At 46.4% G+C, this 23,527-nt stretch overlaps 2 protein-coding genes across 17 annotated transcripts in view; both read right to left on the bottom strand.

Annotated features, from left to right (window-relative positions):
- Positions 1 to 285: 285 nt before the first annotated feature.
- On the bottom strand, positions 286 to 7,737 carry SERPINC1 (serpin family C member 1). Its single transcript, XM_035333187.1, has 7 exons — positions 7,553 to 7,737; positions 4,323 to 4,707; positions 3,093 to 3,308; positions 2,588 to 2,725; positions 2,101 to 2,494; positions 1,309 to 1,373; positions 286 to 819 (listed from the first exon to the last, which is right to left on the bottom strand). The coding sequence occupies exons 2-7, from the start codon at positions 4,701 to 4,703 to the stop codon at positions 646 to 648; spliced, it is 1,368 nt and encodes a 455-aa protein (XP_035189078.1). The 5' UTR covers positions 4,704 to 4,707; positions 7,553 to 7,737; the 3' UTR covers positions 286 to 645.
- A 2,851-nt stretch (positions 7,738 to 10,588) lies between these two features.
- The window catches only part of RC3H1 (ring finger and CCCH-type domains 1), a 63,097-nt gene continuing 50,158 nt past the window's right edge, over positions 10,589 to 23,527 (bottom strand). For 4 of the 16 annotated variants that reach the window (XM_035332530.1, XM_035332526.1, XM_035332531.1 and 1 more), the window contains exons 16-20: positions 23,234 to 23,324; positions 22,987 to 23,122; positions 20,841 to 21,011; positions 20,124 to 20,239; positions 11,372 to 19,148 (exon numbers count right to left, since the gene is read on the bottom strand). In XM_035332530.1, coding sequence (XP_035188421.1) covers positions 18,995 to 19,148; positions 20,124 to 20,239; positions 20,841 to 21,011; positions 22,987 to 23,122; positions 23,234 to 23,324 — 668 coding nt within the window. In that variant the 3' untranslated portion in view covers positions 11,372 to 18,994. Of the gene's footprint in view, positions 19,149 to 20,123; positions 20,240 to 20,840; positions 21,012 to 22,986; positions 23,123 to 23,233; positions 23,325 to 23,527 lie in introns of all 16 variants that reach the window. The other 12 variants (XM_035332533.1, XM_035332534.1, XM_035332540.1 and 9 more) reach the window with 7 other exon arrangements.

The raw sequence follows: 23,527 nt of genomic DNA, 5'->3' as shown, positions 1-23,527 counted from the left end.
GCTACATGAGGCTTTCAGCAGCGCCTGTTCAGACACATCAGACACACCAAAGCTGTTGGCAAGGAGGCCTCTGGTGCTCGGCAGCTCTTCCACCTAGCAGCCGTTCAGTGCAAAGCTTCAGAAAGATGCTTCTGGCCCAGCCAGCACGTGCCCTCTGGCTGCTGCTGTTCCACCGGCCTCGACAGCTGTTCTGCGGGGACTGGGGAGCGTAGTTAAGGGTGCGTTTGTTGACAAAAGGGAGTTTAAGTCTAGGAAGCGACTTAGTGAGAAGCGTCCATTCAGAGATCGGTTTGTTACAGACAGACGTATAGGCTTTTAATGTACTGGGGGATCAGAGTTACAGTTTGATGCCTGAAGGGGAGGAGGGGTTGGATACAAGAACAACAGCAATGCTGGACTCAGTCCTGGATGCCACAAAAAAATCAGTTTCCTTTGAACGAGCAGGAGCGGTGCCCTCTGAGCCCCCCTCACCTGACACAGCAAGGAGGGGCCGGAGCAGCCCAGCTGGTTCCAATCCGTCCCCGCAGCTTGCACCAAACAGTAAGACCAACCGCCCCCGTAGCGACGTGGGCTGCATGACGAAGGGGCTCCTACTGCCCCTTCTTCAAGGGCAGAAAAGGGAGAAGTGAGGCCCCGACAGCCCATTTAGGAGCAAGGATCAGATATTCTGCCCATGAAGATGATGGTGTTGAGGGCGGCCTCCCGGATGAATAGCAAGAAAGGCCTGTTGGCTTCAAAGATAATTCTGTTCATGGGGAAGGAGCGGCCGGAGATGACGACGGCTGTGGCTGCTGATGCCTCACTGCCTTCTTCATTCACCTACCAACCAAAACAGAACATGGGTTTAAAATACGAGCATTATGCAGTAGTTGGAGGGCTCTCCCTCCTACCCCACCAGTTTGAAGCACAAGATGACAACACAGGTCACATTCTTTCACATTGTTAAAGAGGAGATGGCTGCCCAAGGAAGGCAGGAGGATAGCACTGCCAGCCCAAATATGCTGAGCTGTGCCATGCATCCGGCACCCAGCTGCCATGAAATAAGCAGGAAAGAGCACTCAAGCTTTGTCCTGAAGCTTTGGATCAGGCCTCAGGCTCCCACTGTGTCCTGCCTGTACTCCCAACACCTGCAGCGTCACTGAGGGCTGAGCGCCTTCACGTGCTCAAGGTACCAAGCTTCTACCTTACCCCTGAGCCCCAGATCACCGAGGAAGTGACCAGCCCTGGTCCAGAGCTACTTTTTTCCTTTTATGCTTCATGTTTTTAAAAGAAAGAGCAAAATACATCCTGCGACAAAAGAAGGCTTACCTCAAGGAAGGCTTTGTGGAAAGCCTCAGATACATACAGGTCTGTACGGCCCTCTGCAACTATACCTGAAACCCAGAACAACAAAATGGGGAAAGTTACAGCTATGTATGGAGAGAGCAGCTCACAATACAAAACAATTCCACCCTTCATGACCTGTGTTCAAAAACAGAAGGCACAGCTGAGGTCACTGGGCCTGTTCAGCCTGGAGAAGAGGAGGCTGAGAGGAGACCTCATCACAGTCTACAACTTCCTCGTAAGGGGGTGTCGAGAGACAGGAGACCTTTTCTCCATTAACACCAGTGACAGGACCCGCGGGAACGGGGTTAAGCTGAGGCAGGGGAAATTTAGGCTTGACATCAGGAGGGGGTTCTTCACAGAGAGGGTGGTTGCACACTGGAACAGGCTCCCCAGGGAAGCTGTCACTGCACCGAGCCTGTCTGAATTTAAGAAGAGATTGGACTGTGCACTTAGTCACATGGTCTGAACTTTTGGGTAGACCTGTGCGGTGTCAAGAGTTGGACTTGATGATCCTTAAGGGTCCCTTCCAACTCAGGATATTCTATGATTCTATGATCTGCCCTAAAACAAGGATATCCTCCATCAACTGTAATTGATTACTCAACTCCCATGCCCTTGGTGCTGAGCAGGGCTGTGTGCCCTTGGTGAGGACAGAACCCCGAGTCCCTCACTGACACAGCATCACTTCCATGTGCTCATGGTCTTTTTCCTCACGGGTTGCCCTGGAACCTGCAGAGGAGCGGTTACCTCCACCACCCTATTTCCACATCTGACCTGGGAGTCTGGCATTTTCTGGACTGAAGAGATCTTCCAGCCCCATTTTTCTCAGCTTCTCCTTGACGCTGAAGCTGTCCTCAATGCGGAAGCGAGGGAGAGAGACAGTGAGAGAGACCTCCCTCATGGAGTCTATCCACTCCTGCAGCTTCTCCGATGTCAGGTCTTGCTCTACCTCCACCAGCGGCGTCCCGGCAAAGGGCAGGACCAGCACCATTGTGATATCGTCCCCCTTGTAGGGCAGCTCCACCACTTGCACTTTGTCCTGGTGAATGGATGCGTGGTGGAATTTGGACTCTTGGTACATGATTGGGACTTGGCAGGTCTCACCGTTGGCTTTATGAAACAAATCCAGTCTTGTGTTTGGAGTTGGGAACTGCGATTTCCAGTGCCCCTACAAGGGAGATTGAGGAGGACAGAGAGAAACATGAGCATCATTACTCGCCCCAGGGAAGTTGGCTGCTCCCCCAGGTTTTGTTAGCTGTACCTTAAAATAAATGGTGTTGACCAGGACCAGGACAGTGAGGTCATCGATACCTTTCTCTGGGATCACTTCTGTAATGCGCCTCTCTGTCTTATTAGCCACCCACTCGTTTATGATCTTCCTGGAAAGCTCTGGCTTCTCCTGAAGGACGAGACCAAAATAGGCTAAGTCAAGGGTTATAAACACTTCTTTGTAACCCTTCTCTAGGAGACATTACAGGGTGCTGCTGAGGAGGGACACCACACAGTGCTGCAGTGTTTAGAAATTAGAAGCTGCGAAGCGACTGTGGTTCAGGAACTGGGACAGGAGGAGCCGTGTCCTGTCCTCCCGCCTGCCTTCACTTGTGTCCTGCACGCCCAGAGCGCAGCACTGCCTGCCGGCAGGAGATGGGGACACAGCAAAAGCAGAAGGGCAGGGAGGAAAAAACACTCCCCTCCCTCTGCCACAAACCAACAAGCCAAAAAAAAAAAAAAAAAACAATACACAAACAACAGAAGTTCACGCTCACTTTGAAGTTCAACGGCCAGAGTTTGGCTCCGTACACTATTTCGCTGATGTTCTGGTAGGTCTCGTTAAAGACCAAAGACTTCTCTCCGAAGAGGCGGTTGGCTGATACCAGCTCCGACGATTTGTTGGCTTTCTTGTAAAGTCGGCAGTTGAGCTTGGCAAAGAAGAAGTGGACCTGATCGGATGTTTTTTCTGAAATAGTGTCAAATTGGAAGACCTGGAGGGGCCAAGCAGTGAGAAGGAATTCAGCAGCCAGCTCTTGCACTCCCACAGCTCCAGGAGCCCACCAGCAGCCTTTGCCCTCCCCTCACCAGCCCAAGCCATGGAGCTGAGAGCTCTGCAGGCCTTCAGAGCTTCGCCCCCCAGGTTTTTCCTCTGTGCCCGTGACCTCTGTCAGGGAACCAGTTCCAGCCCAGCGTGTGAGCCACCAGGCCCAGCGCTGTTACGACCAGCACGGTTCATGCTCAGGGTTTTCAACCCCCCTGCCCCAGCCCCGGGGGAGCCTCGCACAAGGTGGGCGGCGCGGTGGGGCCTGGAGGCAGCTCCCGGGTCAGCACCGGCCACAGGAGGCTTGGGCTAAGCCCTCCTGTGGGAAGGCCGAAGGCTGCTCCCTCCCAGGAGCAGTTCTCATGGTCTGCTGAGTAATTCTGGTACTTGTTATCTCTTCTCTAAGATGTAGCAATTGCTTTGAGGATAGGTTTCTGCAGCGCTTTTTTTCCCTAATCTGTTCCTAGCTGCCAGCTGGAAGGACAACTCTAATTTGTCAGCTATTATCCAGCTCAAGGCTTTAGGCACAGAAAATCCCACAGCACAGTGCTCACGAACATCAGGGATCTCTGGCACCACCTCCTATGAGGCAAACGTGGTGTCAGAGGCCCTTTGGGAGGGCAAAGGGGGTGTTAAAAGAGCGCTGGCTCAGCGAGAGAAGGGTCCCCTCCAGCAGGAAGGGCTGGCCAAGAGGGGAAGGATTTCAGCGTTTCACTGCTCTGCTCGGCCCCCAGGCTGCAGATGACCACAGGTGGTCCCTGCAGAGCTGGGATCTGAACACAGCGAGGCACAAGCAGCCTCACGTGCCTTCCTCCCCAGGGGCTTGTTCAACCCAACGGTGCTCCTCAAGCCAGAGAGCCATCCCGACCCAGATGGCCCTCGGCAGCTGTTGGCCACCGTCACCTCTGCAGCCTTTCAAACCTCGGTGACAGCTACAGGGAAGGGCTGAGGGAACACCACCGACCTCCATGAGCTGCTGCAGGGTGTCACCACATGCTCCGAGCTTGGTCATGGCGAAGGCTGTAGAAATGCTGAGGGGTGACATGAAGATGTTTTCCCCATTGTCCTTGGAGTCGGCCAGGTACTTGTAGAAGACAACGGCGAAGCGCGAGTTGGCCTTCGACAGCTCCCAGACCCGGGGGTTAGTGGACTCCGGGATCTTGCTCTTGCCCTTCCCTGGCTCTTGCCCCTCGCCCTCCTGGGACTTCTTCTCGGGGTTGCGATAGATGCACATGGGGTTCACCGGGATGTCGCGGGGCTTCGCGGTGCAAATATCTTCCACGACATAGGGCTTAGGGGCAGCCAGACCCCAGAGGCTGAAGAGACACACCACAAAGAGATGCATTGCCCTGGAACCAGAGAGAGAGCTCACTAGGCACTCGCCTGCCCAAGAAATCCCCAGTATTGTCACAGCAGCCAAGCAGCAGGATCCCCACGGTCCCCCTCTCCCATCGCCCTTCCACATTGCAGCTGCAGGAAGGAGCAGGAGGACAGGCATCACCGGCAGGACAGGAATGCCTCGGAGCACGCTCTGATTTTACGTATGACAATGAAGACAGTGCTCTCCTACAGCCCCGGGTGCCAGTTTTAAGCAGCCCTGGCAAATTGGTGCAAGGACATGTGGATCAAAGGGCTGAGTCCCCCCAACGACCAGCTGCCAGAGCTGGGTCTGTAGTTCAGTTGCATTTATGCTTCTGTACAGCTCCTACCCATCTTCCTCGTGTGGAGAGCCCCTAGGTGCCCCAAGCTCAGACAAAATGTTTGACTGTTTCCTTCCCATTTTCCTGTAGAATCTCCTAGATTTCCAGGTCTGTTTTTTCCCTTCCCCTGAGCAATTCTGTCCCCTTCAGTTACTGTCTGTGCTTCCAAGCTCACGCCAGCTTTGCACTATTCAAGTTGCTGATGCAGGAAACACTAGAGCACAGGGCAGAGAGGTCATGAGGAACAGGACTCCAGGTGTCAGCCCCTCCAAGCGCTGAGCATCTTTAGTGCCTCAAAAGCGCACTACGTACATTCATATGGTGCAGCTGGTGCCCTGCTGCTACTCCCATCCACGCTGCGATAAAAGCTGCCTGTCCCTGTTACCTGAGGAGGTGAGACTAACATTAGTAACCACATTCCAGCGAAAACAGGTCTTGAAAAGTCTTCTGGAAAGCCAGAGATTATTTACATTTCCACCTCTGCTACAGCAAGGGATGCCCATCCCACCAGCTCTGGCAGCAAAACCTTATCGGCCACGCTAGGGCTGATGGAGCAGCACGCAAGGCCCTCTGCACGGAGTGGCTTTGAGATGCCCTTTACGTGACTCCGTCGGGTTTGTTCACGTGTCCTGCGGGAGGAAGCTCACAGACCACAGCCACAGCAGCTTGGGAAACAACTGCTGGAAAGGGCTGGCAGCTCGCCCGGGACGTGCCCGCTGTGGAAGAGAGACATCTAGCTTGGGTCTCCGCCTGCCCCCGCGCGCTCAGCGCCGCAGTAACCGCGCTGCCGTGCGAGGAACCAGAGTACAGACGAGCTGCGTTCACCACCGGTGCCGCCCGTCTCTGCGGCCTCGCCAGCACCTGGTGCTCTGGGATGTGGGAGACCTCTGCGTTCTTTCACAGCCCCCTCACCGGGCTCTTGAGCAACGACTTCATCTGGGCTCCAGTTCTTCCGCAAAAGCAGCAATTACCTCATTTGGCACCAAGGCAGCGTCGAGCCCTGAGGGGCCCTCTCCAGCTAATAGCATAGCAACAAGCGCTGCAAGAAAACACGCCAAAACAAGATGTTCCTGCTCAGGCCATGGCCACTCTTGGTGGTAAAAACAAACAGATTATCTTTCAAAAGGTTTAGTACGGATGTGCAGAGCAGCTGCAACACCATGAAGAGCAAAACCTAAACCGGGCAGGAAGTCAGCCGCCCTGACACCAAAACCACCCAGGGCAGGAGGGGAAGAGAAAGGAAAGCTGGTCAGACGCCTGAGGGAGAGGTACGGTCACAAGCATGTGTCAGCTGCCCACCGGGAGCACGACTGCCTGCTTCTTTCAAGGCAGAGGCAGATATTGGTGTCTGGCACCACACTAAGCGCACATATAAAACCCAGCACACAGGGGAAGGGAGCACGTGCAGACTGCATGGAAAAGTCCCGACTCCAGAATTTTACACTGAATGCCTTAAATCAGATTTATCAGCCACTTTGGCCAGCTCAGCCCACCCAGCGCACGTACACAGCATTTTCAGGACAAGGGGAAGCACGAGGCTTGCAGAGAACACCCGCGACAAGGGAGGGCTGCCCCTTAGAGCAGGAGCCCTCCCTAGCTCTGAGGCCAGCTCAGTGCTGGATCACTCGGCTGCGAAGCGGCCCGCCTCCCCCCGCAGCTCTTCGCCTTTCCCTTTCCCACTGCAGCACTGCCACGCATCCATATGGCAACTGCTTTCATCCTGGAAGGATCCCAAAAGCATTACAGCAACATCGCTGTCTAAAAAGGGTTACTGGCAAGGAAGAATGTGCAAACTGGGAAGGGCTCATTTTTTTCTGCTTCTCCCCTGTGAGAAGCGTAGAAAGCCAAGAAGCAAGTTGCTGAATCAGCTTGAAACCAGAACACTCCGGGCAAACGCCGAGAAGCCCCCAGCCCACGCCTGCTGTGTGACACAGCCGGGCTGCAGCCAGCACAGCCCATTCCCACCCCGCCGCCGCTCAGCTCTGCAGGGAAGGGCGGCCACGAACGGGGCTCGCAGCCCCCAGCTTGGGGAGCTCCCCCCAGACACGATGGGCTCAGCTTGGGGAGCTCCCCCAGGCTCTCCGGGCTGAACCTGCCGTCGCTCTCTGCTGCGGCACAAACGTCCTGCAGCACTCGCAGGGCATACTAAGAAGTCCAGCAGCTCACACCACTTGGAGATGATTTATGCACTCAAAAAGAGCTTTCCCTGATCCCCTGAGATCCCCCAAATGGAGCAGAAAGGAAATCAGCACTGCTCCTTTCCAGCCAGGTCAGGGATCGCTGCACACGGGACAACGCCCAAGCACAGCACAAGCACCAACGGGCCCGCACGAGAGCTGGGATGGCAGAGTCTTCTCCAAAGGGCTCCTCCGGCCCGTGCCCAGAGCGAGAGAGCAGTCTGGCAGCAGCCTGGGTTCATAGGCTCCTACAAAGGGAAATGAACCTGTGACAAGGAGTTAATTAAAAAGGAAATAGCGGAATTGGTTTCTCTTACCTGGCCCGGTGCCTCCAGCCTTCTGCTTTTGGGATGTAAAGGCAAATTGTTAAGACAACAGGCAGTCTTGCTCGAGACCTGAGTGCCCAAATCAGTCCAAAGCAGTTTCCCCACTGGATTTCTGTGCTCGAGCAGAGCACAGACAAAAGCAGAGGGTGGGAGGGGAGTAGGATGCTGAGGCCAAAGGCTGATGACCAGCTGCAGAAGGTTAAGCAAAGAGCAGAAAAAAACAGTGTTTGGTTTGAAAGAGGTTTTAAAGTTCAATCTGACAAGGGAAAGTTTGACCACCTATCTCACACCAGCTCCAGATGCCTTCATTTCTTGCCAATAAGAAAACTAACTACTCATGAAAAAACTTTCAAGAGGGCAAATAAAAACCCGATCACCCTAAGGTATTTGTAAACCTCACGTTAGCACCTTGTAACTCAGCAAAATGCTTCTTTCTGCCCCGAGCCCTACCCCGTCCTATCAGCCCATTTCCCACACAAATGGGCACAACTTAGGACAACCCGCCCCGCTTCCTGCCCCGCGGTTTCCAACACACGCCCCCCTAAATCCCCTCACCTTTCCACGTGCACGGCTGGGCAGCTGCGGGTTAACAGCCTCCACCCCGGCCCGAGCAGTACTGGGAGCAGTGTTGAGCAACAGTTTCAGGTCTAGGAGGCAGCTGCCCCACGATGGGAGCAGCACTGCCTCCGAACATGACAGCCCAGGGGCTGGCCGGCTCAGCAGGCACCAAAGCCAACAGCTACTGGCCCAATGAGAGCCAAGGTCTCAGCGGACAATAGAGCTGCGGACTGGAATTAAATGGGACAAAGACTGGGGAAGTAAGTGCGAAAGAGGATGGCATGCCCTGCAGCCAGCTTTGCTCTGGGGGTTCTCCCCCACAGCCTGTGGCCACAAGTGCCCCTCTCACAAAGTGGCTCTGCACAACACAGACACCGCACTTGCTATACCTTCGTGCTCGCTCTCATCTCTTCCACAAGCTGGGGGGATCTTCGTCAAGAGCAAGCACAGAAGCTACGGGATCCCCTCCAAACACAGCCCAGCAGCACACCCCAACCCACACGCCCCTCGCGTTTGCTTTCTGCCTGCCTGCAGGCCTGGGCAGGAGGCACCCATCAGAACAGATCTGCGATGCAAGGCGGGGATTCACTACAGATTTTTTGGCCATGTGGTGGTACAGGAGGCAAAACGTGCTCTGTGAGGACGGACTTGCATGCTGTACCTGGCTGGGGTGCTCCAAGAGGTGGCTGGTTTCCATGTGCTGAGGCGACACACAGGCTTGCAGGTCCCAGAGCCTTCAGAGGGGATCAGAGATCCTCCACTCCCAGCAGGCAGACACCCAAGTGCAGGTTTCCATTCACCCCGTGCTGAGAGGTAGTGCAAGGCAGTAAAAAACAACCCGAGAGCAAACACCTCCATATCTTGCACACCCCATACAGGTGGAGCTAAAGCAAATGAACTGCCAGCAGTGTGACAGGGTATGTGAGCACTGCGACTGCACGCTCCTCGCAAACAGAGGCCAATGCCAGCATCCACGCTGCAGGCAAGCCAACTGCTTCCTCAAAGTATTCCAGCCCTCAGGGAGAGGCTGACAGGATCTTTAAGTTGTCTGAGCCATACAAAGGGTGGCTGACAAAAACGTCGATGTGCAGCGCTTCAGTGCCAGTTTATTACAGGTTCAGTTCAAATCAACAACTCAGCACTGGTGCCTGGGCTATACCTAAGGAAGCATCCAAAATGCCAGGTGCCTCAGAACAAATCCCTGGCTGCCTGATTGTGCTAGGGCAAAGACTTGCTTTCCCAAAGCTGCAGAGGGGTCCCAGCTGACATCGAGCAGCCACCAGCTGCCCCAACCCTGCGGCACTACAGCGCAGGCAGCCTGGGGCAAGAGGGTATCAGGCACCTGCAGTGTCTGCCCCACTCTCAGGCAAGAGCTGGGGAGCCAGAGCTGCACTCACGGAGCAAGGAAAGCACAAGACGACAGCCCAGCCAGGGATGTCGTGTCTGGGTGCTGCTGCCTTTCCCAAGCGCCCTCAGCACAGCACACTGCTCCCTGCCAGCTCTGCAGGAGCATCATGGGCTCTGCTTTTCACAGAAAAGAGCCCTGAGCTATTGAGAGCGGCAGGGAGAAGCATGTTTTCTGAACGTGCTTGCAAGGCCCTCGTTTTGGAGAATCTGGAAACAACCTAGAAAGAAGCAGCCATTAAATATATCTGAGAGGTAAGCAAATCCGCATTGATTTTGGTTCGTGCTTTGAGTGCTCACTGCTGTTCTGTGGTGGTGCACGGGGAAGAAACGCACTGAGCAAGATGGCATGAGGGAATCCCATGTTTTGGGCCAGGCTCTGCAGCTCACTCCTCTCCTGGTATCCCCACCTGAAGGTGAGAAGTTTTTCCAGCAGCTGCCATCCACTCAGACCAGCCTCCCCTCCTTGCCATGCAGTTTCCCCAAAGCTCCTGAGTTAGAGCCGCTCCTTTCCAACGGGATCGGACCCTCCACAGCACTGCAGATGTTTTTTTAGAAACCAACTGCTTGACAGAAATTCTGCAGTTTTTTATTAAAGCCCATCCTGCAACTCTCAGAGGTGGGAGAATGGGCAAGAAAACCTTCACCAGTAGCAACGCCTATTTTTCTGCTGGATTGATAGCTAGATACACCTCCCTTGACAGGACCTGAATGTTTCGAGTCCTCCAGTGTGTGAAGTGTGAGGCGCCCTAACGGCAATGACAGGCTTTGGTCTAGCAAAGCGAGCACTTCATGCTGGATCTCTCCAAGTAGCAAAGGAGATTATTCTGAATATCCTTTCTTGTTCGATGGAGCTGCCTGGCTTACACCAGCAGAGCCACCAGAGCACAGACCAGACCCCAAGAGAGGCACACAGCTTCTCTGCTATTCAGCATCTTGTGCTCCAGCACGGCAGAGAATAAACACGCCTTGGTCTGAAGGAAGCCTTCAATCGTCAGGACATCACATCCCGTTTCAGAGAAGGTACATTCATTCGAGACAGAAAATGAGAGATATTTCAGTGTTCACCATTAATTTATCATTTAATATAAACGCTGACAGAAAAGCAGATAAGACCTTGTAGACACTTTCATCTATTTACAAACCAAGTAGCGAATCACCACCTTTCCACTCAGAGTATTTGTTTGTTGAATCTGCAACTCAAAGGACCCTTACACACTATGTGGAAGCAGGGTGAGGCTGAGTCAGCTTTAGGAGGGAGAAAAACATGGGGAAGAGAGAAAAGGAAATCACATTTTGACATATGGCTTTTTCTACATAACCACCATGCACACACAACAGGCCTCCACTTCCTCGTTCTTTAGCAAGAAGTAACACCGTTGGCTCTACAGGTTAAAAAAGAAAGGAGACAAACTCTGCCTTTCGGATCTCTGGATCCTCTTGCCTTTTGCCTCCTTCAATCTGCTCTGTCCCACTTCAGCACAATACCTAAAGGCTTTTCTTTCACATTTTAAAAAGTCTATTGCAGGAGTAAAGACACAGGGAGTCAGAGCAAACTCTTCTACTCTTTTTGTCATCTCAGAGACTTTCCAACGGGCAGCAAAGCCTCTAACGTTTCAAGGAAAGACATCTCAATGCCTTACAGGCCTCCGTGTCTCCCCACGACTAGACCTGTATGTACAAGGCTTCAAATTTCCCCTGAACTTGCAAAGAATTCAGTTTACAGAATTCTTCTCATACATCCTACTTAATCTCTACTCCTACTAAAAGTGTTCTGGTAGTTACAACAATACATATTCACAACATCATTCCAACAGTCAGCCATCCCCGTAAGGCTCAAGATATTTCTTTTTTTGGATGGGGGAAGAACAGCAGGAAAGGAAGAAAACAGCAAGAGGAGGAGAAAAGCAAGAAAAGAACCAGTTCAATGAACAGAAATAATGACATTTTGTTTAGCATTGACTTATGAGAACAGCAGACAGGGAATTTCACTTATCCAATATCCTAAATAAATTCAAGAAATAGTTCATAACCTGACTCAACAAATCTCACGGTCTCCTTTATTACCTAGACTATCCATTTTATTTTTTTGTTAAATATACCTCTGCAGGGCACAATCACATACAATCAATACGATTGGAAAATTACATGAGCTCTATCCCAAGCATATATGCACCAATGTTAAAAAGTTATTTAAAAAACCAACCAACCAAACAAAAAATAAACTCCACCCAAAAAGGTGATAATGACTGCAGAATGTCTCGGGGAGACTTGTACAGAACTAATAAGATCAAAGAAAACTAGGCTTACAAAAACAGGAGAAAAAAAATGTCATCTATAGAGAAATCCCACAACTGGAAGCAGATGATCTGAAAGGGGGGGGGGGGGGGGGGTATCACCAAACAGAACCCCCAACACTTCCTCCCGCCTCCCACACATGCCTTGCCTCACCTCTTCTTCCCCATAGCAACAAATACAATGGGGAAAGAGCTCTCGACACTATGCTACCAGTTATAGAAAACAGGGAAAATAATCAAGCTCCAGTACAGTTGCTAAGCTGACTTCAGGGAAAGCTTCTCTTAGCATAGAGGCTGTTTACACAGCAAGCAGAGGCCAAAGGGGTAACAGGAACTTCTTAAAATTAGAAAAACAAAATCATTTGGTGTGCTAGATTTGCCCATGTTAGAGCAGCTTCCCTTAGGAGAGGCTGTGGATTAAAGGTACCAATTGGTAAACTGCAGCAGCTGCGATGTGAACAGTGTTCTCTTCTGTCTCTAGTTGCTTTATACATTTATGAAGTGCTGCTACCAAGTTACATTTTAAAAAGCTAGAAATAAAGAGGTCAGTGCACACGTCCAGTTGTGGGATCCATCCAGTACACAGCCTGGTTTGGATGCCAAAGACTTGTGAGTACTGTCTGCCACAGAGTTAGTATATCATTTAACATTACAAAGAAGCAAATAATTTCTTAAACATCAAATACTCCACAAGATTTTTTTTCCTTACAGATATATTTTTGCCCATATACATTTCATGTGTAATCCCATCATCTCTTTTTTTTTAAAGAAGTATTTTCAGAGACACTGCACCACCTATTGTTTCTATCTTTCCCAAGACTGTGTTTTCTTAAACTGAAACTGATGTGTTCCTAAAACTTCCATTTGTTTCCTGGAATATGAAAACTTCCAACCTGTATGTCCGAAGATACTCACTTTGTTGGATGAAGTTAGGTACCTGAACGTTCCAAACTGTTGAACACCTGGCAATCTGCACTGAAATCATACATAAACTCACTGAAATTGCAAGGATTGCCTGGGAAAAACAATGAATTATTTAGGTTACTAAGCTACAGACATTCAATTTTTATTACTGTGGTCACATATTTTAAGCTTCAAATGACTGGGATGTTTCTGACGCAGAAAGAGGATACAGACAATTCTGAATTCCCACATGCTCTTTTTATTGGGAATTTCCAGAAAAAGCTGCACCCTCTTAACTTACCATAGTATTCAGAGAGTTTCTGCAGAATATTACACTTGCCATTTAAAAAAAAAATAAAAATCATTATTAAGTTTGCTCTCCTTTCCCTGCTAATCAAGGCTCTACCTGCATGACAAGAAGTGCCCTGAAGACTGTGACAACACTGAACAGCTACATTCTTCTTCCTACACAAGGATAAAGACCACGTGTTAACTGTGTAAACAGACTCGACTGGGATAACATCCCCCCAAATCGCTTACTTATGTAACTTGAACTTACTTTTTCAGCCTCTTTCATCCTCCTTTCAGTAGGAAATAATGCAGTTGATAACAGTTTAGTATGAAAAAGAGAATCCCCAATGAGGTTGGATATTTTAGATTATATTTGATCTGAGAAAGATCAATTTGAGCTACATGGCCTGTGTGCTCACATACTGCAAGAACCAGCCACCTGACTTCTAGCACCAAGGCCACACCTTAGGAGGTGGCTCAGAAGAGCTGTTTCACTTTCCTCAAATGCAGAGTTTACATGCAAACAAGGCAGATGTTCTTTCAGTTCATTTCCAAATTCCTATTTAGACAACTCAAGAATTTTGTTTCCTTTTTTTTTGTCCAGGGAAATTGGTCTATTATCATACAAAACATTAAGTTGCTGACACACTTTGTTAAAAAAAGTCAGTGCTACCAGCATTGGAAGTGCGTGTTTTCTAAACGTGACAAAATTTGAGTATGACAGTAAGATCATGCCACAGTCAGCCTTCCTGTGTTCCTTCTAGGTATTCTAAGACTACAAATACTTCTTCAAGCACACAGACATACACCAAACTTGCATACTGCTGATGTGTTTTTTGTTTGTTTCCCACTTTAGAACAGAGAAGATGAGTTGGCACTCCTGCTGTTGAGCCTCCTGATTATTAGCACTGAATTTCTTGGACCATACAAGCAGGTCTGAAACAGCTAGTTTGTACTGGGGTTCTTCAGGAAACTGCCCTATAACCCACTTCATTATAGTCCAGATTATAAATGGAAATAAGCAATTATGCTACTCAGATTCCTCTCTGAACCCAAAAACCTTATTAACGGTCTACAGGAGTTTAAGTTATATGAAGGAAGGGAAATGCAAGTGACTTTTTGTATTATTAATGAAAAGCTTCACTCCTAATCTTTTCTAAAGAAGAATTTGCCCCACCTTACTCAATTCTTGCCGTCATGAGACAATGTCATCATACGAGTTTGCTTCTTCCACATCTAATTTAATGTAATGGTAGATTGACATATCTTTTCAGTTCCAATGGGCTTAACAGTCACATCTGCACCACAAATTTATCCTTTCCCGTAATTGAAGAGGTTTAAAAGCAGTATTCAAGTCTATTTAGATTTAAACTAAGACAAGGCTTCCTTAACAATATAAAACTTCTGTTCCTTCTCCCTCTCTAAATGAGCCACTCCATCAGCTGGGGGAGTGCACGTGAGACTAAAAACATGTCAGAATACCCCAGATACATCTCAGTACATTGCAAATTGCATGACTACATGGAATGATTTTCCACAATTCAATGCATGGATAAGGCTTGACAATCAGGAACTTTAAAAAATTCTATTAGGATAATACAGTCAACTCACAAAACCCTACAAAGATTTGACAATCAAATGGCTACACCAGGAAAAAAAAAAGTGTAAAGCACAAGTCTTTGGCTCTCCTTTAAAGAAAAACAGCAGTTTACCATGTTTATACAGATCCCCCGTTTGCCTACCAGTAGGGGCAATATCACATTTGTGCATCACTGAGTAATAACACCATTAGAAAAGGCAACTTCACAGAAGTTATTGGCTAAGCGAATTCATTTGAATGCTCTGTTTTGAGGCAGCAAGCTGTCACTGTTACACAACCAGGGAGGGTGAATGGGAAAGCCACAGAAGGAAAGAAAGGAAGGTACAGACAAAAGGGAGAGATTAAGGCTCAGAGGAAACTAGACAAAAGAAATTGAGAAGAAAAAGGACAACAGTGCTGCAAGTTTTGAAAGGTGCTCTGATCTAGAAAAAAAAGGCTACTCTAAAATGGGACAGGATACACCAATACACAAAAGGGGCAGATGAAAACGTGGAGATTTCTCCTGTTTAGAGAACTAGGGCATAAGAAGCAGAGATGGTTACAAGGGAAGAAGGAAAATAACACTACAGAATAAAATGAACCACTTCTATAATGACCAAATCCCTGTTCGACATACTAAAGCTTAACCTAACACCTGAAGCTTCCCATTCTGAGGGGTTTGTCCATGCTGGGGCTGAAACTCAGGTATCAACACGTGTTCAAAGGTGTCTACTGCAGTACAAAATTCAGCCCACCTACTAAATGATGCAGTAGTGCCCTAACGGTATTGTAGCATTGTTACTTCTTGCCTCAGAAGGAGGGACTGAGCCACTGCCTAGGTGAGACCAATTTCACTGAGGTAGACAGTATTTCTGTACAGCCGGGGCCGTGGTAGGACCTAGCAATATCGAGTTGCTCCAGAAGTGCTGTAACCACAAATGCTTACGTGACATGCACTATCAGTGCTGCTAGCATGCTTTTTCATAAAAAGTGAAAATTTTATGTGCAGCTTTCAGAAAGACTTAAAAGCATGCATTGTATTTTTACTCTTTGACTTTGGTCAACTCAACTTTTCCAGGGAAGCAGGGAAAAGGCAGGAGGAGGGGTAAAAACCCAAAGCCAAAAATCAATATTGTTGGTAGATATTAAACAAACTGTTTAACAAGCCGAACTATAATACTGGGCAAACAGGCCATTCACCTGGACACATTGATCACAACAAGGACACTATGCACAAAGTACAGCACGGACAGCTGGACGAAGGAAAAAAACAACAGTAAGGTCTCCCTTCTAATCCACAGGTTTTGGAAGCATTCACCATATGTAGGCCAGCAAAGGCAATCTGACTAGCTTCACTATTAATAGAATACCTCCCAAGAGCAGAAGTGGACAGAAGTGGGGAAAAAAAGGTAACACAATCAGGAAAGGAAAATAGCTGGCACAAGTAATAAAAAGGTGAAAAGTATTTTGCCCCTCCACATTTTTCTTCCTAGTGTTGAAAATGAATCTGTAGTTTCAAACTCATCATAACCATTTTTAAAAATTCAGTTTACATAACTGAATTCAGTTTACATAAAAAAACACTGCAATCAAAGAAAAGGTACTTTCTGGGCTTGTCCTCCTAGATGCGAATATTGCACTCATTATCTCAGCTAAAACGAGCTCCCTGTGTTAATAAAGACACAGCAGGAAGAGTTAAAACCAACGAGGAGGCGGCTGACCTGAGGGTGGTGCTCTGCGCTTAAAGATGGGAGAACGCAGCACGGTGCCCGTGGCAGCTGAGTGGTGAGCTGCCAGGGGAACCCGCTACTCATCACCAAGCCCAGGGCAGAAAAGGGAGGAACAGACCTGACAGGCTCAAAACTGCATCAGCCCAGTTCTGCTCGGCTCTTAAGGGAGCAGCTGGAATGCTAGGCTTCAGGTAGGAGATATGGACGGATGGACGGGGGCAGGCGAAGCTGTTCTAGTGCAAAGACGATTCTTCTCTGAAAGTTAGAGAGGGATTAAAAAAAAAAAAAAGCAAGCTTCAAAACTACTCTTAGCAGTTAAGAGGCCAAAGTTCAACTAAGAAAGAAATAAACCTGTGTAAAGACATATGGAGAATGGGGGTGTGTGCTGAAAAATGCCTTTATTTTCATTCAGTGCTTCTACCTCCCAGACATTTGATCACAACAGCTGCGCTCATGCGAAAAAATTCTTAAAACATACCCAATATATATACAGATATAACTACGTATATATGTATATATATATTTATATATAAATTTTTATTTAAATAAAAAAGAAAGCTCGAATCCCAAGCCAATATGTGTATCAAATCCTTGACCAGCCAGGTCTGTAGGGCATAATCAAATTCAATGTGAAATAGTATACAAACGCGGTGCCTTGACTGGGCAAATTAAATAATTGCTACTCAAAAGAGTCTTCTGTTTGGACTCTCCTACTGGTAGGCAATAGTGGGACTGTATCCCCTCCCACCCCCCATTTTGTTTTATTTAACAGTATGATGAATGCAAAGCTTAGCCCAAGGTAGCTATGACCTCAGCAGGAGTTAAGGTTAAGGAAAAAACTAAAAACCAAGAAAATTATTAACTCTTGCTTTACCCAACCAAAGCAATGCAGTAATTTATTACATAACCAGTGCTTTCTGATTTAGTAGTCTAACCCAGAAAGAAAAAAAATGAGAATGGGCCAAGAAGATGCAGAGGGAGCAGCATTTTAAAATTAATCTCCACAGAACTCTTTGTATACAGGGTCTCACCCCAGTGCATGCAGATAAGTCAAAAAAATGTGCAGCAAGAACATTTTTTTTATCCATCTTTTAAAGAAAACAGATCTAGGAAGCCTTACAGTTTTTCCAACTTACGCTTAAAAAGCCACACTTGCTTTTCACTGTTACTGACAGGATCAATGCTGAAGCTTACATGGCATTTTTGATCCTGTGAAACAGGAATCTAGGAAAGACTCAGTGCAGCGGTGACAGATAACCTGCAAATTGATTCTGAGGCGTCTGATTTTGATACACACAGACCCTAAACAATGGAAACCTTAAGAGAAAAAAATCTGTTTTTGAAAGATTACTATCACTTATGTGCACAAATCAAGGCTCACACAACAGCATTACAACTAATTAACTGGTGTGCCATTGAACAGAAATAAGAAAATCAGGTCATAGAAGAAATTATGATGTTTTGGTAGTAATTAAATAGCAGTGAAGAAATAACAAAGGCAAGAGTTGCTGAGAGGGCGGCACACTTTAAAGATCTGTTTCAAAAAGCAGAGGTCAGGAAGTCCCTTTGCATTAACCTAATTGTACAGATTTTGGGTATGCTTATTTTAAAGGCCCAATGAAAATGGGAAACAAACAAACAAAACAAAACAAAAATGACAACAAAGCAACAAATGCTGGATGATCCAGCACAGCTGAGCAACTCATCTGCCATTAACACCCTTCCAGCAACTGCACAGCCTTATGTTTTCTTTGTTTGCTATTTCTAGAGATTCTGCCTTGCTTGTGCTGCACAACCTTCACTGGTTACTTAAGCCTCTCTAGCCTGAGCCCCAGCAAACCAGCTTCAGAAATACCCATGTTGTAGTAGATCAGTCTGCGTTCAGCTGATCTCCTTAGCCCCAACAGAAAACAATATGCCAGCAACCTTTAAATAAAATAATGTGTATTGGACACTTCTTTTGTTCTCATTTTAATCACACATGCTGTGATGGGGCTTACACTGTGGACTGCACTGGTTGCATTGAAAAGATTCTGTCATTTGTATTTTCAATTTAAATTATTTAAACAAGAATAAGTCTCGCAAAACCTAGGGTTCAGTTCCTAGCTACAAGGGGAAGATTTATTTTAAGAATTAAATTTGCTGCACATCTTTTGACACTGCAATTCACAGCTACTCTCCAACCCTCATTCCTTGCTTACTCTTAGATCGTACAAGGAAGTGGCCAGGTTGTTTTATGTGTTGAGAAATTAAAGTGATAAGGAACTATGCACTGGCTATGTAATAATACCAAAATAAAAGAAAAACCTACTTCATTAAGATCATACAATTAATCAAACAGAGTATATATATATAATATCTTTTTTTTTTAAGCCCTGGGACCCAAGGCGTCCAAAGTTATTAAAATAAAGTTCATTCACAGAACAAAAACAAATTTAATTTGAATCGCTTGCAGATACTGCTAATTTTCATTTTTTTTAATTAAAAAATGCGTTAATGTGAACTATGTGCAGGATTTGTTTCTAGTAGTTGTGTTTGTGCACATTGCCTCTGGACCTGCTGCTCTGCTACTGCTGTTACTCCTGGGTTTCTCCAATCACCCCTGGAAAAAAACGTGATGGAAGCTACCAACACCCCAGCAAAAGTAACTCTGGGGTATGCTGGCCTCACTTCATGGAGCAGATGTGGGCGTAACTCCCACTCTCTGGGAGTCGTGGTTGTCTCCTCCTCCCTCTGGGTCCTCTGACAGGCTGAGAGATGCTGTCTTGTTTGACAGGAGGCCGATGTTCTCTTGTGTCAAGGCGGATCCATTTGGAACATCACTGCTAAAAGAAAGTTGCAAGGAGAAAGGGGATGGGGGTGAAGAGAAGTATTACTCAAGTTTTCTTTTTTTTTAAAGCAAAAGGACTTCAATAGTTGCTGCTGTAGCACCTCAATAAAAAGTTCTGAACACATGTAGGCATGTAAAGACAAGCCTTGTCCAATAAACAGGTCACCTCCTATGGTTCAGATACTTATCAGAGAGAAAAGAAATAAGGCTAATTGCAGAGCAGAACTCAAGGACTGGTTTTAAGAAGTGTGGACTTCAAAAGCTATTGAGATGGATACATTTCCTAAATAAATACACTTTCTGAATAAATATGCAGATTCCAAACTGCTCACGTGAAGTTTTATAAACTTGACTTAATGAAGCATCTGCAGCACTTGAGCCTTGCTGTTTAAGCATGACTGAGGTAGCCAACAGAAAGCAGTTGCTGCACAGACTCCCTGCATTGCTAGTCAACACCTTATTTGATGTAAGTATGAAATAAAAAGATTAAAGTAATCCCAGCATCTATGGGAAAAAAGTTACTGCCTACTAAAAAAAGTGAACTTTGTTTCAAAGTTACAATATTCCTTCTTAGACAACATTCATATTACAAGCCTTAGCTGGGTGGAATAACTTCCCTCCACATTTGGAACATTTATTTTCTTTGAAACTAAAACAGCAGATAAAAATTTCTTTTATAGTTGTTGTGCATCTCCCACTTCTCCCTACTAAACATCCAACAGGGACTAGATGGACTTCTGGTCTGACAAACACGTCATTGTTTCTGCTACATTAATTGATACACAGCTACCTGTCAGCCGCAGTTCAAACACGCGCTATAAAACCTTGATATGTGTGATCTTTCTCTAATAGGTGCTTCCATATCCGAGATGATGTAAGGCAAGGGGTATTATCTATAAATCAGAGATTGCCCCTGGTTAAGTCATTCTCTTGTTGCGTGAAGGAAGATTGAAGACCCATGTTCACTAACCTGAACGTTAGTGTGAGGTCATCAGCTGGAACCTTGCTTTGCGGTTCTAATTGTCCATTTTCTGTCTGTTTAGTGGTGCCCAGTTTGTTTTTTATATCCAACGAAGACTGGCTCTCCTTTAGAAAAAGAGACAGAAGAAAAAAAAATCTTTAACATAGTGTTGAAAGAATTTGAGACTTCTTTTTTGGGACCAATGATGAAAGCCTGTAAATTGGAGTTGTACAGTGTAGCCCACAAAAGCCATGAGACAAGAGACTTGCTAAGACACATTCATCCTCTCAGGACACAGTATTTCCTGAAAGGAAGGGATAATTCTTGTAACAACAAGCAAAGACCACAGACTGTAACAGCATGCAGACTACTGAATGCTAGCTTGTACCTGCAGAAGATGTTTTCTGTATTAAAGCAGTTTACACAACTGATGGCACAGTGACCTTGGAGACAACTCAAGGCTTTCAACAAACTCAATGCCACACTTATTTTCAAACAGCAACAAAATAACAGCAGAGAATTTTAAAGCATCTCCAATTCAAGTTCTTCACAAAGAAGAATCAAGAAACTTCTCTAGAAGTTTTGAAGAGGAGAGAAATGAAGAGGGAGATGGGGGACTCCACCTGTGGTCATCCAGCAGAGAGCCTTTTGCCAGGGTGGAAGGGCTGCAGCCATCTACATAGCCCTCTGCTCCACCTCTCTGCCTCCCAGCCCCGCAGCACTCACCATGCTCAGCTCACGGGTTCTCTTCCCAATTTCCCTTTCCACCTGGTGTAGCTCCAAGCTCAGCTGCTCACTTGAGATCATCCCAGGCCACTTGGGAGGTGGGGGTGGGGGCTGTGGTTGGCCTGCCAGGGTAGTCGCCTCCCTCTGCAACAGCAGCCTGTTACTACCAGCCTAAATACATAAAGCCAAGCACATACACAACTGAGCACACAGCACGCCGAGCACAGAAAGGGCACTAGGCCGTAACTCTGGAGTATTGCTTATTTGCAAAACCGAGGCCTTCTCTCTTCATGCTTAAAAAGGTCCCAATTGAAATCACTTCCAATGCAAGTTTAAACATTTATTTTTCCATGCAGCCAAGTCTTTTGGTTTTTAAACAAGCAACAAGTGAAATAGCATCTAATGTAATGAATTTACATTTTCTCTGCATACCCCTTCCTTCCCAAAACTAAGGTGCAGCACATGAGCAAAACCACTACTCTTTTGTGAGCTACTTGTTGAATAAAAGACCTACTGCTTTGTTTTATACTAGTTGAATTTATCAAAGCTCTACATTAGAGTTCAGTATTAGTACAAGTCACATAAAATATTATAAGAGAGGTGGACATCCATACGTAGCTCTCGACTGACCCAGATAAAGAAGCACAGGAACAAAGAAGAGGGTCAGATGACTACAGTCCCTTGCAAGTTACCAGCAGCCAAGTAAAGGCAGTAACCATGTCAGGCGCTTAAATCTGGAAACATCTGGGAATCAGTTCCTTAAGTTTGTGCTCTGCATTTAAACACTGAAAACACTACTACTCCATGCAGCCAAATGTCTGGCTGGGCTAACAAGGAGAAGTGCTCATTTGTTTGATAAGAAAGCTGGATAATCTAGTTCTTTATGCTCAGACTGACTTTGGTGATTGTGACAACTTTCTAAGAGGTAAATTAATAAGCCTTCTGGATTTCAAATACCTAGCTGCATCTTTGAACACAAGGGACAAATTGAAAGCTATTGTTACTCAAGCTAACTGACAAGTTCCAACAGATCCAAATTATGGTAAACCTAAGTTCAAACCTGACTATGTAGGATTAACGCTGATGCAATTACAATAACAACGAGGAGGAGAGGCAGGCCACTTCGGGTTGCTGAAATTTTTAAATACTCTTCCATTATGGCAAAGGCAGGCATGCAAAATTTAAAACAATTCCTCCTCTGGTTCCCAAACAAGAACACAAGTTATACTCCAACTACTACTTTTAACTGTTGTTTCCACTTCAAATTTGTTAGCTATTAAGACAAATTTGCAATAACCCCTCTGCCATAACACATGTTATCAGGTAACTATAGCTTCAGTGGAAGCTGCTATCCACCGTTTATAGCAGTTCCTTCCAGGAAAACACTAACATGACGAGTGGCTGAGGCATCTAGAATACATATATATATTTTTTGTAGACACAACATTTACAGATTTTTTTTTCCTAGGAAAGGAAAAAAATGCAAATAACGCTTTAGTACATCCATTGCCTTGACATTTCTCCTATTTCTCACAAAATATAAACAAAAGTATCAGCTCATTAATTCTTTTACAAATGCAGACTCCCATCTTTCCTCATTTTTCAAGTGATTACATTTGTTTTAAACAAGAAGACAAAATATTGAGCTTTAAGTTTTCAAGCTAAACATCTTTAGTATCTATTTTCTTTACTCTTGTGACTTATGCCATTTAGGAAGAAACAGGCACAACACAAAGCCAAACACTGAACAGATGAAGATCAAAGCTTTCTGTACATAAAATCAGACATTTTCAATGGCAGTGAAGCCAAGAGGAACAGATACTCCTGTCAAAAAAGTGTGCCTCGGAGTTAACAGGTGAACAGAGAGGGGAAGCGAGAGAGATAATGAAAGCAAACATGAATGAGCACAGAGTGCAGATTCAAATATGGTGTTGATTTCCGTAATGCGAAGAGTAGGGAAGTTTCTGCTGCTAAGCAGACAAGTTTGCACTTGTACCATAGTTCTGATGACTGGCATCAGAGGATTAAATATCGCTACCAAGTATTATTAGAGCTGGAGAAGGATTATCAGCATATGTAAAGTAGCTTTGCTAGCTTCATCTCTCTCTCTCTTCCACTCCTTAACAGCCTTACAAATGGTACCAACCTCTAGTCCTCGCATTTGTGTCTGCTGGCTAATCTGGTGGTCCACTTGCTGCAGCTCCATGCGCAGCTGCTGCTCCCGCTCAGCTGAAGGCAACTGTTTTCCATGACCAGCCACATCTGACATGGACAGTCTCTCCCTTTGGGATCAGAAAAATAATCAAAAGTAAGGAGATTTCAAAAAATATTTTCAGCTGCCACAAGAAGAGATAAGTGACAAAGGCAAGGAAGAAAACACAAAACATTCCTACCTGTCGTTGAAACGTCCCTGAGAAGGTATATTTTGATGGGGAGAATAAGGAGAGCCTCCCCAGCCACCGTGAGTTCCATAAGGACTGTAGTCTGCAAGTGAACAGAAAGAAAATCATGTTGCAATCCTACAAAACTGTCCCTCAACACACAGAACAAGACAGACATTAGAAAATTATCAGGAAGGCCAGCTCTCTAAGAGTACAGAAGTTTAATATTTCTGCTTTTGAAACAAACACAAAAATACACCATGAGAAGTCACATGTGCGTAAGGCAGGACTCTTCCTATATGTGCA

This window comes from Oxyura jamaicensis, chromosome 8, assembly GCF_011077185.1.
Source record: "Oxyura jamaicensis isolate SHBP4307 breed ruddy duck chromosome 8, BPBGC_Ojam_1.0, whole genome shotgun sequence".
Classification (NCBI taxonomy): domain Eukaryota; kingdom Metazoa; phylum Chordata; class Aves; order Anseriformes; family Anatidae; genus Oxyura; species Oxyura jamaicensis.
This window is presented reverse-complemented; position numbering and strand designations above follow the sequence as displayed.